The sequence below is a fragment of the Trachurus trachurus genome (assembly GCF_905171665.1).
Source record: "Trachurus trachurus genome assembly, chromosome: 9".
NCBI classification, from domain to species: Eukaryota; Metazoa; Chordata; class Actinopteri; order Carangiformes; family Carangidae; genus Trachurus; species Trachurus trachurus.
In genome coordinates, this window is record NC_139895.1 from 35,627,529 (window position 1) to 35,640,929 (window position 13,401).

General features: G+C 52.0%; 1 protein-coding gene across 5 annotated transcripts in view; it reads right to left on the reverse strand.

Annotated features, from left to right (window-relative positions):
- Positions 1 to 1,280: 1,280 nt before the first annotated feature.
- The window catches only part of kat6a (K(lysine) acetyltransferase 6A), a 41,858-nt gene continuing 29,737 nt past the window's right edge, over positions 1,281 to 13,401 (reverse strand). For 4 of the 5 annotated variants that reach the window (XM_083979208.1, XM_083979204.1, XM_083979205.1 and 1 more), the window contains exons 10-17: positions 13,169 to 13,310; positions 12,218 to 12,379; positions 10,941 to 11,034; positions 10,580 to 10,811; positions 7,781 to 7,979; positions 6,962 to 7,669; positions 6,506 to 6,770; positions 1,281 to 5,519 (exon numbers count right to left, since the gene is read on the reverse strand). In XM_083979208.1, coding sequence (XP_083835334.1) covers positions 2,128 to 5,519; positions 6,506 to 6,770; positions 6,962 to 7,669; positions 7,781 to 7,979; positions 10,580 to 10,811; positions 10,941 to 11,034; positions 12,218 to 12,379; positions 13,169 to 13,310 — 5,194 coding nt within the window. In that variant the 3' untranslated portion in view covers positions 1,281 to 2,127. The remainder of the gene's footprint in view (positions 5,520 to 6,505; positions 6,771 to 6,961; positions 7,670 to 7,780; positions 7,980 to 10,579; positions 10,812 to 10,940; positions 11,035 to 12,217; positions 12,380 to 13,168; positions 13,311 to 13,401) is intronic. The other variant, XM_083979207.1, reaches the window with a different exon arrangement.

Consider the following 13,401-nt stretch of genomic DNA (forward strand, 5'->3'; position numbering starts at 1 on the left):
ACAACGCAACATGTACAATTACAAAGGATACAAAAAGGGAAGCGATATAAACAGACAGAAATATACTGAGCTCATTTTTACATGCCTCTTAAATGTAAGGAAGTCATCCTATACACACACAAGAAGTAAAAAAAAAAGAAAAGAATGCCAAGTGACCTTTAGATATTTGTAGTCCTTTTGTTTAAAATAGCATTAATATACTACACAAAGATAGAAAAACTCTAGAGATGAAATGGAATGGAGAGGTTAAAGGCATCTTAAAGTCACTAAAAGTGAGTGGTAATTTTTTTAAATTTTGAATTTCTTAGTAATTATTACCCAAGAGGCGAGCTAAAAAATATGTATTGTTTTTTTTCCTGAAACAGAAGTGAAAAAAATGACAGTACCAATATCAATGTCAGAATTTCCTTTTATATTATAGAAAAAACATTTTCTCTACAATAGGTTTTCTAAAGTCAAAAAGAGTCAGCTTGTGTCATAAAAGAAAGCTGCCCAGTCTGATAAAATTCAGAAAGAAACAAAACAAAACATAAGTACAGAACAGAACAATACACACCAAGTATGCAATGTCAGGTCTGTAAGAAAATGAAAACTCCTCTTTTGACTTTGAATACTGGTACATGGAGCGACAAGGTCAACCCATTCACCCCTGCCAGTTGAACGCCACGGCCTCAACAGGACCTCAAACACTAACTCGCTTCTGACCCTGCTTTTTTCTATGAGTGTGCCTCTGTGTGAGGGCCGGACCATGCGCTAGATGAGGCATTCAGGCACACCTTTTACAAAGGAGGACTGTCTACTGCCGTGTCTCTAGCCAATGGGAGTGCAGAGTTTTGCAGAAAGAAAAAGCAGTTTTAACAGAATACACCATTCAAAAGCAGACTCCTCGACCTCTTTGGGGTCGCTAACACTTAGGGAGGGGAAGTCGGCGAAGTTAACCGACTTTTGTTTAAAGCAGTTAAATGGAAATCCCACCTTTTGTTCTGCGTCCCCCTAAACTGCTAAAAAAAAAAAGGCTGACATTGTACACCGTCGTCTGTCAGTGGAGTGTGGAACAGCTGAATGTTTTCCTGAGCCAGCCGCCGATTGGCAACGGCTAGCCAGTGTGTGTGTGTGTCTGTCTGTCTGTGTTTGTGTGTACGTGTGCTGGATATTGGGAAGTACCAGAATATTTACATCTAAACGTTTTCAGAGAGGCGGCAAACTGGAAAATAACGCTACTCGTTTCATTTATGGACATATAATAGACAGTAATGCGCTCGTCTCTTCTGTGTCTGTTGCTGTGTTTTTGGTACGACACCGTCCATCCGGGGGAAGACAGAGACTGGATACAGCTCGACACCTCAGACTGCCGGAGGCCCCGCTCCTATGCTTTTTTTTCTTTTTTTTTCCTTTCTCTTCTGGAACCAGGTGAAAAGCTGTCTGACCAAGTGACCACAGAGATGTTTGGGTATTTCTGAGACAGCAAGAGGGTGTATCACTTTTTCAGAATGCCACACATATAAAGACCAAAGCATATAAGAGGTCGGACTGCACACAAGTATTTCAAAAAACAGTCAACGAAAACAACAACAACAAAAATAAGATTCAACATTATGTTTAACAAAACGAGAGTCCGCCTACTATGTTTCACTGTCTCTTTTTTCAATGTAAGGCTTCCTATATCAATTAAAAGATTGTGTGCATGGTTGAATATATTCAGTTTTTTTATTCGCAGTCTGACAAAACAAGGTACTCCTGTATCGTCTTTCTCTTCCTCGTTGTTCTCGTCCTACCCTGCTCTCCTCCTGCGCGTGAGGAGGAGGAGGAGACGCCACACTTGGGAGGACTGTGTGGGTCTGGCCTGAAGCAGCATGGCACGGTCGTGGTCCATATACACACCCCTCGCCCTAGCGACTTGCTCCCATACGCAGCCGGCTGGGAGGGGAGGGGAATCGAGCCCAAATAATAAGGGACAAAATGACAACGTAGAAAAACGGGAACACCCCCAAAGACCCTCTCTGTCTCCGTCGCCCCGCGCTCCGCTGTGCCTGACGAGGCACCGGAGAGGACGAACAGGGGCAATGGACATTTAGAGTACAGCGAGTATCAGCTCTAGCCTCATGTCTCCCTTTCTCAGTTCTCGGCTCATCTGCTCATGTACGGCGACTGTTTGGGCACGCCGGCGTAGCTGTGGTGGGAGGGGCCGGTGTACATCATGTTGCCGTGGTGATTGGGCTGCATAGGCTGCTGTGGGTAACCCTGCCCTCCCATCATGCCCATCTGCATCTGCATGGGGTACTGAGCCGGCTGGTTCATGTAAGGGGGGTTGCCGTGGTAGCCGCTGTTCATCATGGGCTGCGGCATCCTGTAGCCGGCCGACATGGCGTTGAGGGGCATGTTCATGGAGTTGTACGGCGCCGGCGTGGGCATGAGGTTGGGCATCATGCCGCGCTGCACGGCCAGGGTGCGCGGCGTGCCCTGCATGGTCACGGCCCCCGAGCTGCGGCCGTAGAGCTGCTGTTGGTGCGGGGCCGGGGCCAGCTGCTGGGTGGCTTTGGACCGGATGGAGATGTGGCCCTTGACCGTGGCCATCTGGCCCTGGAGCCGCTGCGTGTGCGACGGGGGCCCGAGGCCGATGTTGGCGGTGGGCATGTTGCACTGCAGCTGCAGGGAGCCCAGGTTCATGGAGCCGGAGCCCAGGTTGGGGGGAGGGGTCATGGTGGGCTGGCCCTGAGAGAGAGGAGTGTGGGGGGAGGGGGCCAGCCCGGGGTTGGACAGAGAGACGCTGGTGGCGTAGGAGGTGACGGAGGCCGAGTGGGAGTAGGGCATGGCGTGGGGGTCCATGATGGTGTTGGTGAGCTGCTGGAGTTTGGCCAGGCTGAAGGTGGCCGAGGGCTGGGGGTATCCCCCGCCGCCGAAGTCCTGGCCCATGCGCTCGTAGATGGTGCGGCCCCCTCCTCCGCCCCCGCTCTCTGGGATCTCCATGATCATGGGCGTGGAGGCGAAGCCGTTGCCCATGCTGCACTGCGACAGGGCTTGCTGCTGTTGCTGCGGTGGCGGCGGCGGCGCCGAGGGTGGGGGCTGGGGGTTGGGGGCTTGCTGCTGGGGGGGCTGCTGAGGAACCTTTTTTTGTGACTGCTGCTGCTGCTGCTGCTGCTGCTGCTGGTTGGTGCTGGGGGGTCTCTCGATCACCACGCAGTTCTGAGGAGACTTGATGCCACAGCCGGGGGTGTTGGACGGCGGCGGGGGCGGCGGGGGCTGCGGCACGTTGCCGGCGCCCGGCCCGCCGTTGGGCCCCGGCCCCGTCTGCTGGATGAGGCTGCAGCTGCCCATGGAGAGCTGGGACGCCGCGCTGCCTGTGGACGAGGTGAGGGGGGGGGCCGGCACGAAGGAGCAGCTGTTGGACTGGGAGGAGGAGGACGGGGGGGCCGAGCTGGAGGACGAAGACGCCGACGACGCTGACGACGCCGACGACGCTCCGGTGACCACGGTGCCCGACATCCCGCCTCCGTTCCCACCGTTCCCCGTCCCGTTGCCGCCCCCGCCCATGGTGGAGTCGTAGCTGCTGGGGTTGTCGTAGTTCTCCGTCGTGCTCTCGATGCTGCCCAGGTCGCTGAAGCCGCTGTCCACCACCTGCTGCGAGTGGTCCGACACCGACGGGACGTCCATCATCGGCGACGTCTCCATGTTCTGCTGGGACGGCGCCGACAGGGAGCTAGGGTGCTCCGGCGTGATCTGGGTGTAGCCTGCCCCGCTGCCTCCGCCGTTGCCGCCCCCTGCTCCGGGGGGACCGGGCGTCCCCCCCCTCTGCCCCGCCGACGTGGCGTCCATGATTCCTGAGGGCAGCCCCGGACTGTTCACCGAGCGCACCGACTGGCTGGGCAGGGGCGGCACCGGGGGGTTGGGGAGGGGGCTGCTGTGCTGGGAGGCCCCGCACTCCTCCACCAAGGCCAGCGCCGCCTCCTCCTCCGCCTCCCCCGTGTGGCTGTAGCTCTGGAGCGTCCGGCAGGCGGCCAGCGTCTCCTCGCAGTCCTGGTAGGCGCCGTGGTGCGGCTGGGCCTCCGTGTCCTCGTCCTGGGCCTCGCCCTGCGTCAGGGACTGGACGGCCTGCATGGTCTCCAGGTCCAGCTCGTTGGAGTGGTGGTGGGCGTGGTGCGGGTGGTGGTGGCCCAGCTCCTCCTTGAAGTCCGGGTGCTGGTGGGGGTGGGAGTGCGTGTGCGTGTGCTGGGGCTCCATCAACAGCGTGACGTCCTTGTCGTCCGGGTGCAGCGGCTGCAGCTCCATGGGCTCCGAGGGAACAGACATGGCCGTGACCGTCTCCACCGCCGCGGCGGCTGCGGCCGACTCCTCCTGCTCCCGCCGCCGCCGCTCCTCCTGCTGCGCGTCGGCCGGGGAGGGCCGACACTTGGCCTCCTGCGCCTCCTCCTCAGCCTCCTCCTCCTCCTCTTCTTCCTCCTCCTGCTTGCTGACATAGTCGCGCGCCACGCTGTTCTCCATGTCTAAAAAAGCCTCTCCGCCTTGGGGTTCTTCTTTGACCGGAGGGGAGCTCGCCCGGGAGGCGGGCTCCTCCTCCTCGTCCTCCTCCTCCTCCTCGTCTTCTGAGTCCTGGCTTTTTCTCTTCTTGCTGCCATTGTTGCTGCCGCCGCTGCTGCTCTTGTCCTCCAAGTGTCCGTCGCCTTCGTCGTCTGCGTCGTGGTCTTCGCTGCGCCTGCTCCCCGACCCCGGCGTGACGGCCGTCCTCCTGTTGATGCTGCCGCCGGCGCTGCCCGTGCTGCCGCATTCCTCCTCCTCCCTCTCGTCGTCGTCGTCGTCTTCCTCCCTGTCGCCCATGTCTGTGTCCTGAGGCCGGGACTGCGGGGCCCGGGGCCCTGAGGTGCAGGAGGAGGACGAGGGGGAGAGCAGGGGACGGGACGGTGGACGGCTGGGTTTGTCCTCCTCCCACGCTCGCTCCGCTTCCTCCTCCTCGTCCTCTTCCTCCTCCTCCTCTGGCTCGGAGGTGGGAGGGGGTTTGGGAGCGGGCTGCGGCGGCTGGCAGAGAGCGCGGTTCTTCGGCGGCCTCCCTCGCCTCTTGGGCACCTTCTGCTCAACGGGCTTAGGGAGATAATCATCTTCCTCATCGGAGTCTTTCTGTTTGCTGTCCCTGTCCGTGTTGGTCCTGCACACGCGCTTGCTGTTCCGATCGTCCTTCTGGAGCAGCTGAGGGTCTTTGTCCAGCTGCTGCTCCAACAGCCGTAGTCTCTCCTGCTCCTGCCTCTCTGCCTCCTCCTGGGCCCGCTGCAGGTACCAGCTGCGGGGCTTGCGGCCGGGCTTCATCTTGATCTTGGGGGGTGGAGGATCCCCACCCTGGGCCTGGCTGTCGGCAGCGCTTCCACTGTTGGGTGGTTTACCAGGTCCCCGTTTCTTCCAGTGCAGCGGCTTGCGGCTCTTTCCCTTGGGCCAGCCTTTCTTCTTCTTGACGGGGACCTCGGGGTTGGCTGTGAGGGTCTTTGACGGTGATGCTGAAAGAGCAGCCACAGGCTTCAGCACAGGCGTTAGCTCTGGAAAGAGGTGAGAAGATGAGCCAGCGTTAGATAAACACACACACATACACCTCAGAATAAATCCTGCATCAAAACTCAGTCTGGTTACCGCAGCCTTTGTCAAAAAGTTGTCTGTAGACCATTGGTGGTCCGTGAGCGACCCCTAGTGGTCCGTGAGGTGACATGGTAACATATTACCTTTCAAAATGTACAGTGTTTTAAACACTGCAACATACTAAAGGTGTGTCGTTTTCAATATTTACACACACATACTAGTGTAACACACATATTGTGTAATTTCTTAGGTAGTGTGTTTCGCATTCGCACACATGTGCCATTGGTGCGCTATTGGTTTACATGATTAAAAATGAAACTTCAACAATAGAGACACACATACGGCTGCAACTACGTGCGTCTTTTTATTCTAGATAGATAGATAGATAGATAGATAGATAGATAGATAGATAGATAGATAGATAAGCTTTATTGTCTGTCACGAGTGACAGAAATTGTTCTTTGACAGGCTCGTATAAAAACACTTCAAAACAAAAACATTGTGCAGTCATGCTAAAAAGGAGGAGGGGGGCTGTTAAAAGCAGCAAAGTGTTCATTTGTGATTGTTCAAGGTGGTTATTGCAGAGGGGATGAAGCTCAAACGTGTCGTGTAAACCTGCCAGTTGGAGCAGATCGAGGTCCTGCTGCGTTCACATAACAAACAGACCACACCAGAGTCGGACTGTAGCCGTTTCAGTGTGCACCCAAATGGGACTGCTGTTCACACTGAACCAAACACACCGGCCCACAGCTAAACACCCTTAATCAACTACTAGTATGTAAAATCAGAGATATGATATTGGTAAAGCTGAAATTTGTAGGTTGTAATTTGTGAACTGTTGAAGTTGGCGTATTGTTTTGGAGGCTATGTAGAGATCGGTGTTCCACGAGTTTTTCTTTATGGGTTAAGCGGTCCCTGGTCTGAAAAAGCTTGAGATACACTGGCTTACCGTCTTCCTCTGAATCAGACAGGTTGGAGTGGCGTCCACGTTTGGGCGCTGGGTCTGACAACCTCAGAGCGGAGCGGGCTGGGGGGTAGCGGCGCAGCGGGTGGTGGCCCAGGGGCGTCTCCTCCTCCAGCCGGGGCATGGGCCTCTCCGAGTCCGAGTCCACAAAGGGCTCGTCCAGCACCTCCGTGGTCTCGGAAATGGTCTCCGTCACCACGCTGCTGTGTGGGTGGCTGCGCTGGCGAAAGCGCCGTTTCCTCAGGGGCTTCTGGGTAGAAATGGGACGGAGAATTAGACGTGCTTTTTGAAGTCGGTCTAAAACGACAGCTCCAGACCCGTTAACGCTCACAGCTCATATAAAGATCACAGTGGATTTCATCACACGGACATAAATTCTGTCATAACTGGAGGATTAATTTATTTTAAAAACACTTTCATCAAAACCACACCGATTCTTACCTTGCACTTGAGCCCCATGGCGGGCTTGGTGAGGATGGGTGGGGAGCACGCTCTCCTCTCTTCATCATCCTCATCGTCGTCATCTTCCTCTTCTTCGCTGCTTTCGCTGAAGCAGCTCTTCCGAACGGGTGGAGACTCGTTCAGCCTGGGGGCCAGAGGGAGCTGTGGCAGCCCCTCCCCGGGCCCTTCCGTCAGTCTGGGCTTAGGGCCTCTCTTTTTCCTCGGGGGCCGCCCTCTCCGGTTGGGGGTTATGGAGGGGTGCCGGGCCATGTCCAGTGAGTGAAAGGGTGTGGACTCTGCTTGTCTGTCCAAAGAGAAAAGAGAGGGGGGGCCGGTGGAAGAGCCGATGGTTTTCCCTCCCTCCGTTCTCTCCTCGTCTTCGTCGTCCTCGTCCTCCACGGGGCGGATCTTAGACGGCCGTACCACCCGCGTGTTGTCCTTCACTTTGCCCCAAGGCCAGTTTTTGGGCGGGCGCCCCCGCGGCCTGCGCTCTCCGTTTGTCGGGGGCGGGGGTCGCTGAGGTCGCGGCGGTTCGTGGACGGGGAGCGGGCAGCGGATGGGAGGGGAAGTCGGAGAGCTTTGGCTGATGGGAAACCCCAAAAAGCTCTTCCTCTCCTCTTCCTCATCCTCGTCATCATCCTCTTCCTCGCCCTTCTTGGCCTGGTGCATGTGCCAAGACAAGGGCGGGACCTTGTGACTTGGTTTGATCTGTTCACAGAAAGATTTAAATAAAATCAATCGATCACAATCAATAGAAATCTACAGTGACCTCATCGATCTGTTACATCCACTTCAAACGCATCAATCCACCGGACTGACCTCCTTGTGGTTGTCTTTCTCCGGTTCTTCGTCCTCCTCCTCATCATCGTCATCTCCATCGGCGTCTGAGACCACGGTGTTGGTCACAATGACGGGGGTCCAGCGGAGACATTCGGGGTCGACGTCCAGCTGCCGTGGCCGGGCCTTCAGACGAGTCATGTGTGTGGTCACCAGCTTCTCCCGCCGCAACAGGACCAGCCTGACAAAACCCCAGAGTAGATCAATCAGATGACATACATACAGTATATACTGTATGTGTTTATATGTGTATATTTATGTGTTTGTCAGTATACAGAGTAAATTCTCCAATAGAAATGCAACTACAGAACTGACCTGGCTTATATTAGAGACAGCTTTCTATATGGGACAGGCTTTTGTTTTGTTGAACAAATCTTATGCTCAGCAAAGATGGAAAATCCTCTCTAATTGTTCTATTCTTACTGTTTAAGAGTTGGAGTTGGAGCAAGCAATTATTTAGAAGTGCCGATTAAGCTTCTTCTAAATGCGTGCTCCGGTCACAGACTGTATATAGGCGCCGTCACTTTCCTTTGGTCAGTCAGAGTTTTCAACGGTCTGGTTCAGGTTGAAAACATAAATAACTCGGGATGGACCGGACAATGGTCCTTTTTTTTTTTTTTTTTTTTGGCTGCGTTCAGGCCGAGAATTATTATTATGCCTGTTGAGAACTCTAGCACGAATCAAGCAGCTGCTGCTCAAATGTTTTGTACATTCACAAGAACTTGCAGAAAACAGAAACAGACCCGGCTTCTAATTGAGATCGGCTTTTTTTTCACACCAACGGCAGTTGGTGCGCACTAAACGGTCCAGTCGAACCAAAAGCTCTTAGTTCGGTTCGTTTTCGTCAGTGTGAAAGCATCAATCGCACTCGGGTGCGCACTAAATCCAGCGGACCGAGACCTCCAAAAAGGGATGGTCTCGGTCCGCTTGATTCCGCACCAAATGCCAACATCTGGTGCGGTCCCTCTGTTGTGAACGCGAACCTGGACCAACTCAGGTCTGTATTTTCATTGAAAAGCGGGGTGTGTTTGGGCCCGCCACAGTCTCTCACGGAAAAAAAGAAACTGCGTTTCACCACTTATCACCTCTGCCAGTCTGCCCCTCCACCTGCCGTCTCTCTCGCACACACATACACACAGAGAGAGAGAGAGAGAGAGAGAGAGAGAGAGAGGGGGGGGGGGGGGGGGCGCGCATGGATAGGTTGCACTTGGCCGCTAATAAACGGTAAATTTATGTGCTATATCGCGCTAATTGTACAGTGTTTTGTACAATTTTACTGCCTGGAGCAGACCAAATTATCGAACTAGCGGTGTGAAAGCACCCTTATTTGCTCAAACCTGGAGCCAGACCCGGCCAGTATAGAAGACAGGCGTCTATTTGAGAATTGACGTTATACTCTATGGGTGTGTGCTTGCAATGTGAATATGTATGTTTGGTAAATATGCGCACATGTAGTTACATGCAGACTAAATGTTCCTTGTGCACCAACATTATGAGGATGGTCACTAGGGATGGGACTTTTTGTCGACAAATCGACAAAAAATCGACACATGCTCCCCTCGACAAAAAAAATGGAGTGTCGAAATGTCGAGGGGGCGGGGCTTGTGGGATTTCCATGTGTAAATTGCATTTTGTCTTTCAATATTTCCTATTCAAATAAACAGCAGAAAGTGCCACTTTTCCCCTAATGAAATAAAATATTTTAAATGAAACAAATCCACTTTTTCTAAATGGGATAGCTACTTGACCCTCATTCTGCTTCACATGTGACGGATGTGCGCGCATGCTGACAGGAGAATCAAGAGATCAGCTGTCCGGGCTCCCTGCAGTCTAGGTGATGGTGCGCTGTTGATGACGAGTCCGGGTCCGCAAAAAGGGCAAAACCATGGGCAAAACAGGTGGATGCAATGGTTGCATTCTTCGTAGAGGACCGCGGACATGCACGGAAAAAAAGAAGAAAAAAAAGAAACCGAATGCGTGCTGCCTCGTCCGCTTGTGCCGACAGCATCGTTAATAAACCACAACAAAAGCACGTGTAGCCCCCCCCCCGCCCGCATATCTGCTGCTGTTAAAAAAAAAAAAAAGGGCCGACAATTCAACAAAAAGTCGACACATGGGCCTCGACAATCGACAATCCAAATCCTGTGTCGTTCCCATCCCTAATGGTCACTGTGTATGTTTTACAACAGTAACACTTAGCATCTTTAATCACCTTGAGACCTAAAACTTTAATCTATAGGTCAATCCTGTCAATGACAGAACATTTCCCTCTCACATTAGACCGAGCCAACTGCCCGTAACAATTCCCTACTGTCCGCACTGAAATTTGGGCACAATGTCAGAAGTGTCAAACGGCTTGGTTGTGTAACAGTGTTACAGTCACACTGGACCTCTTCAGCAAGATGTTTGAGCCGTTTAGACTAAGATGCAACCATATTTTAATTCCACTGTGATCAAGAATTACATTTAGAACAAAGTGTCTCCAGTGTTTCTAATTAATGTGTTTGAGCAGCGGCAGGAGACCAAACATGAAATGTCTAAAGTTACTAGTCGTAATCTGTGTCGTTAAGCTTTACAAGAATCTGTAATAAGATGCGACTGAGCAACTGTCTGCTGACCAGCACCTCGTTCCGTCCCTGACTGCACTGTAGGAAGTTTCAAGTATGCAAATTAAGTAAAAAATGAAACATATACAGTGTGAGCCACTCGAGTGCAAACCTGCCCCTTTAATGAGACTGAATAATTGGTGTTTTTGAGTGTGTTCTGGGCCGTGTCTCTCACCTGTCTCCTCTCTGCTCCAGCATGTTGAGGCTGTGCAGGGTGGTGGTGATGTCCTGTGGGCAGATCCCCGTCAGTTTGCTGAGCTGTCGTATGTTGATCTGCCGGTCGCGGACCTCGTGGAGACACTCCAGGACCACGCTGCGCCAGTAGGCCATGTAGGACAGCCGGCCCAGGTCCGACAGGGGCTTCTCTGGAGATCCCGGCTGGCCCTCGCGCTTCGACAGTAAGTAGCCTGCAAGGAGGGAGGGAGGGAAGAAAAGGAAAAGAGGAACATAAGACATCACAGATAACACAGCAAAATATTTTCCCTTTTTCAATTTCTCAATTCAGGTTATGATGCGATGTATTTCTCAGCTCTTACTGAAGTCGATGAGAAAGCGCCCGTAGCCCTTGCGCTGGTACTGTGGAAGAATCATGATGCAGGAGACGTTGTATTTCTGTTGACAGTGTTTCTCCTGGAGAGGGCAGAAAGACACAGACACATCCCACCGTTAGGAAATACATTAGAGAGCTGTGAGAGTGTACAGCAGGGTGATGATGGCACTGGGTCTGCTCACTAGCTGCTGGATTTTGGCAGTGGTTTGGCATGTTGATGAGAGCACCTGTCAGGGTTCCTGCTCTTTTTTTCTTGAAATCATTTTCCAGGACATTATCTCCTGCTACAGACATGTCATTACATACACTAATACATCCCCCGTCCCATTCATGCTTTGGAGAAGTGCTCATTTCAACAGGTGTACCTTATTTTGTACATTTAACCAGTTTGTTTCTATGTTTATTCCTCTCTCTCATTGTCTCTCACAGAAGTCTGATTTAAAGGTGTGCAGTCACAGGAGGTTAAGCAGGCACCCCCTCTCTGCCTCCACATTTCCTGTCTCTCTCAACTGTACGATCTAATAAAAGGCACGAAAAGCCAAAAAACATCCTTTTTTAAAAAGAAAAAAAAATATGCACAATCTATGGCTCTAATTTATCTATGAAATAATATCTTCCATGCTTAGAAATAATGACAAATCATTTCACAGAGCAGCAGTTAACATGTTGTTTTTGTTTTTAACCACACCCAAAACAGCTGCTGCTCCTCTATCTGCCCCACAGCAGAGGAGACAATAGGTCCAATACTGATAATACTCAAAGTCTCTACTTTTCTCACTAGGCAGTGGCACTTTGGAAAAGAAATCCTCTGCGAAAAGGTCAAATAGAGCTCTGGTAGCTGATGTCACAATGTGATAAATGATTTTCCAGGACAACCTAAGCTTTTCCAGGACATTTGACTTTTTTTTAAATCTAATTTTCCACGTGTTTTTCATGACTGGAAAATTGGTCAACCATTTTCCAGGTTTTCCAGGATGCGTGGGAACACTGAAACTCCACAGAAAGGCAACAGGGCAAACAGCATTCACTGCTCATCTCACACACAACAGGAGTATGTCAGTATGAGTGATGCCACTGCATTTCAGTTCTTTTTTTTTTGTCATGTGAGTTTGTGCACAGGGATGTTTTACAGGCTTTGTCAAGTCAATGAAGGAGACAGAGTGGAGTGGACGCTGGAAATACTTAACTCAGTCTGTCCTCGCTCTGAGGCGGCAGAAAAACAGATCAGTCTTAAAAAGGATGCTGGGAGCCTTGTGGTCATACCTTGGAGAAGTAGCCGACGAGGTGGCAACCTTTGTTGTCGTTCTGGGTCAGGACGTAGAAAAGGAAGGGCTCCACATCGTAGTAGAGGGTCTTGTGGTCCAGGAACAGCTTGGCCAGTAGGCACAGGTTCTGACAGTAGATTGTGCTCACATTCCCATCAACCTGTTGACGGATAAGTAGAGAGAAACGCATCGGTATCATCAGTCAGGGTAATGCTCGGCCACAGAAACAGTCCACAAGTACATCTTTAAGCCGCTGTTAGGGAGCTGAGGGAGCAAAGTGAAAGTGAATGGACTAGAAGTTAGTGTCAGGCAATGATCTCAGCCGAGTCTCCTGAGACCCTGACAGATAGAGAGGGCAGAGGAGGGAAACAAAGAGCTGTAGAGAGAGAGAGAAACAGAGAGTAGAGAGGTTCACGTTGGCAGATGGCCAGTTATTTCTGCTCTCCTCCGAGTGAGGATGGACTGCAGAGTGGGAAAACCGGAGAGCTGCGGCGGCCGTGGCCTGCAGGCAGCGAATGCACTAGATCTGCTGCTGTGCTACGAGACCCAGAAGAGAAGCTCCACTGATCTATAATTATGAGTTATTCTAATAATGACGATAACACCGACTCAAACAGAGGATTAAAATACCACTGTAGCCGGCGGAGGTGTCAATTAAACATCATTAGGAGCTTAACTGATAAAAACACTGTTCGGTTGTAAAGATGTTGGCAGAGGCCCAGCGTGTCGGGCGACAGAATAACCTGTGATCACGCCGACGCTCCTGGTAAAAGGCTCTCTGCATTTAGAAACTAGAAAGCTGGCTGCGGTTTTGTGTTGATAGGATTTAGGAGGAGATTTGGCCGCAGCGGCGCCGTCATTCACAGGTTCAACAGAGGCCTGTCTCTCTCTGCTGCAGTGTCACTGACCATCTCACACTCCCTGTAAATGATCTGATCGCTTCCCTCACCTCGAATACCGAGACCTCATCCTTCCTGTAGATCTCGTTGGCAGGCGGGTGGAACCAGTTGCACTTCTTCATGTGCTGGTAGAGGATGCTGCGGCTCTTCATGTAGCGCAGGCAGAACTCACACAGGTAGAGTTTGGGTAGCCTGGACATGGAAAAGGGAAAAATGAGGAACGGTTGTAAAGAGTGACGGCGTGGTCTGAAATGAGCAGCTGATTGATCCATTGGTTTATCAT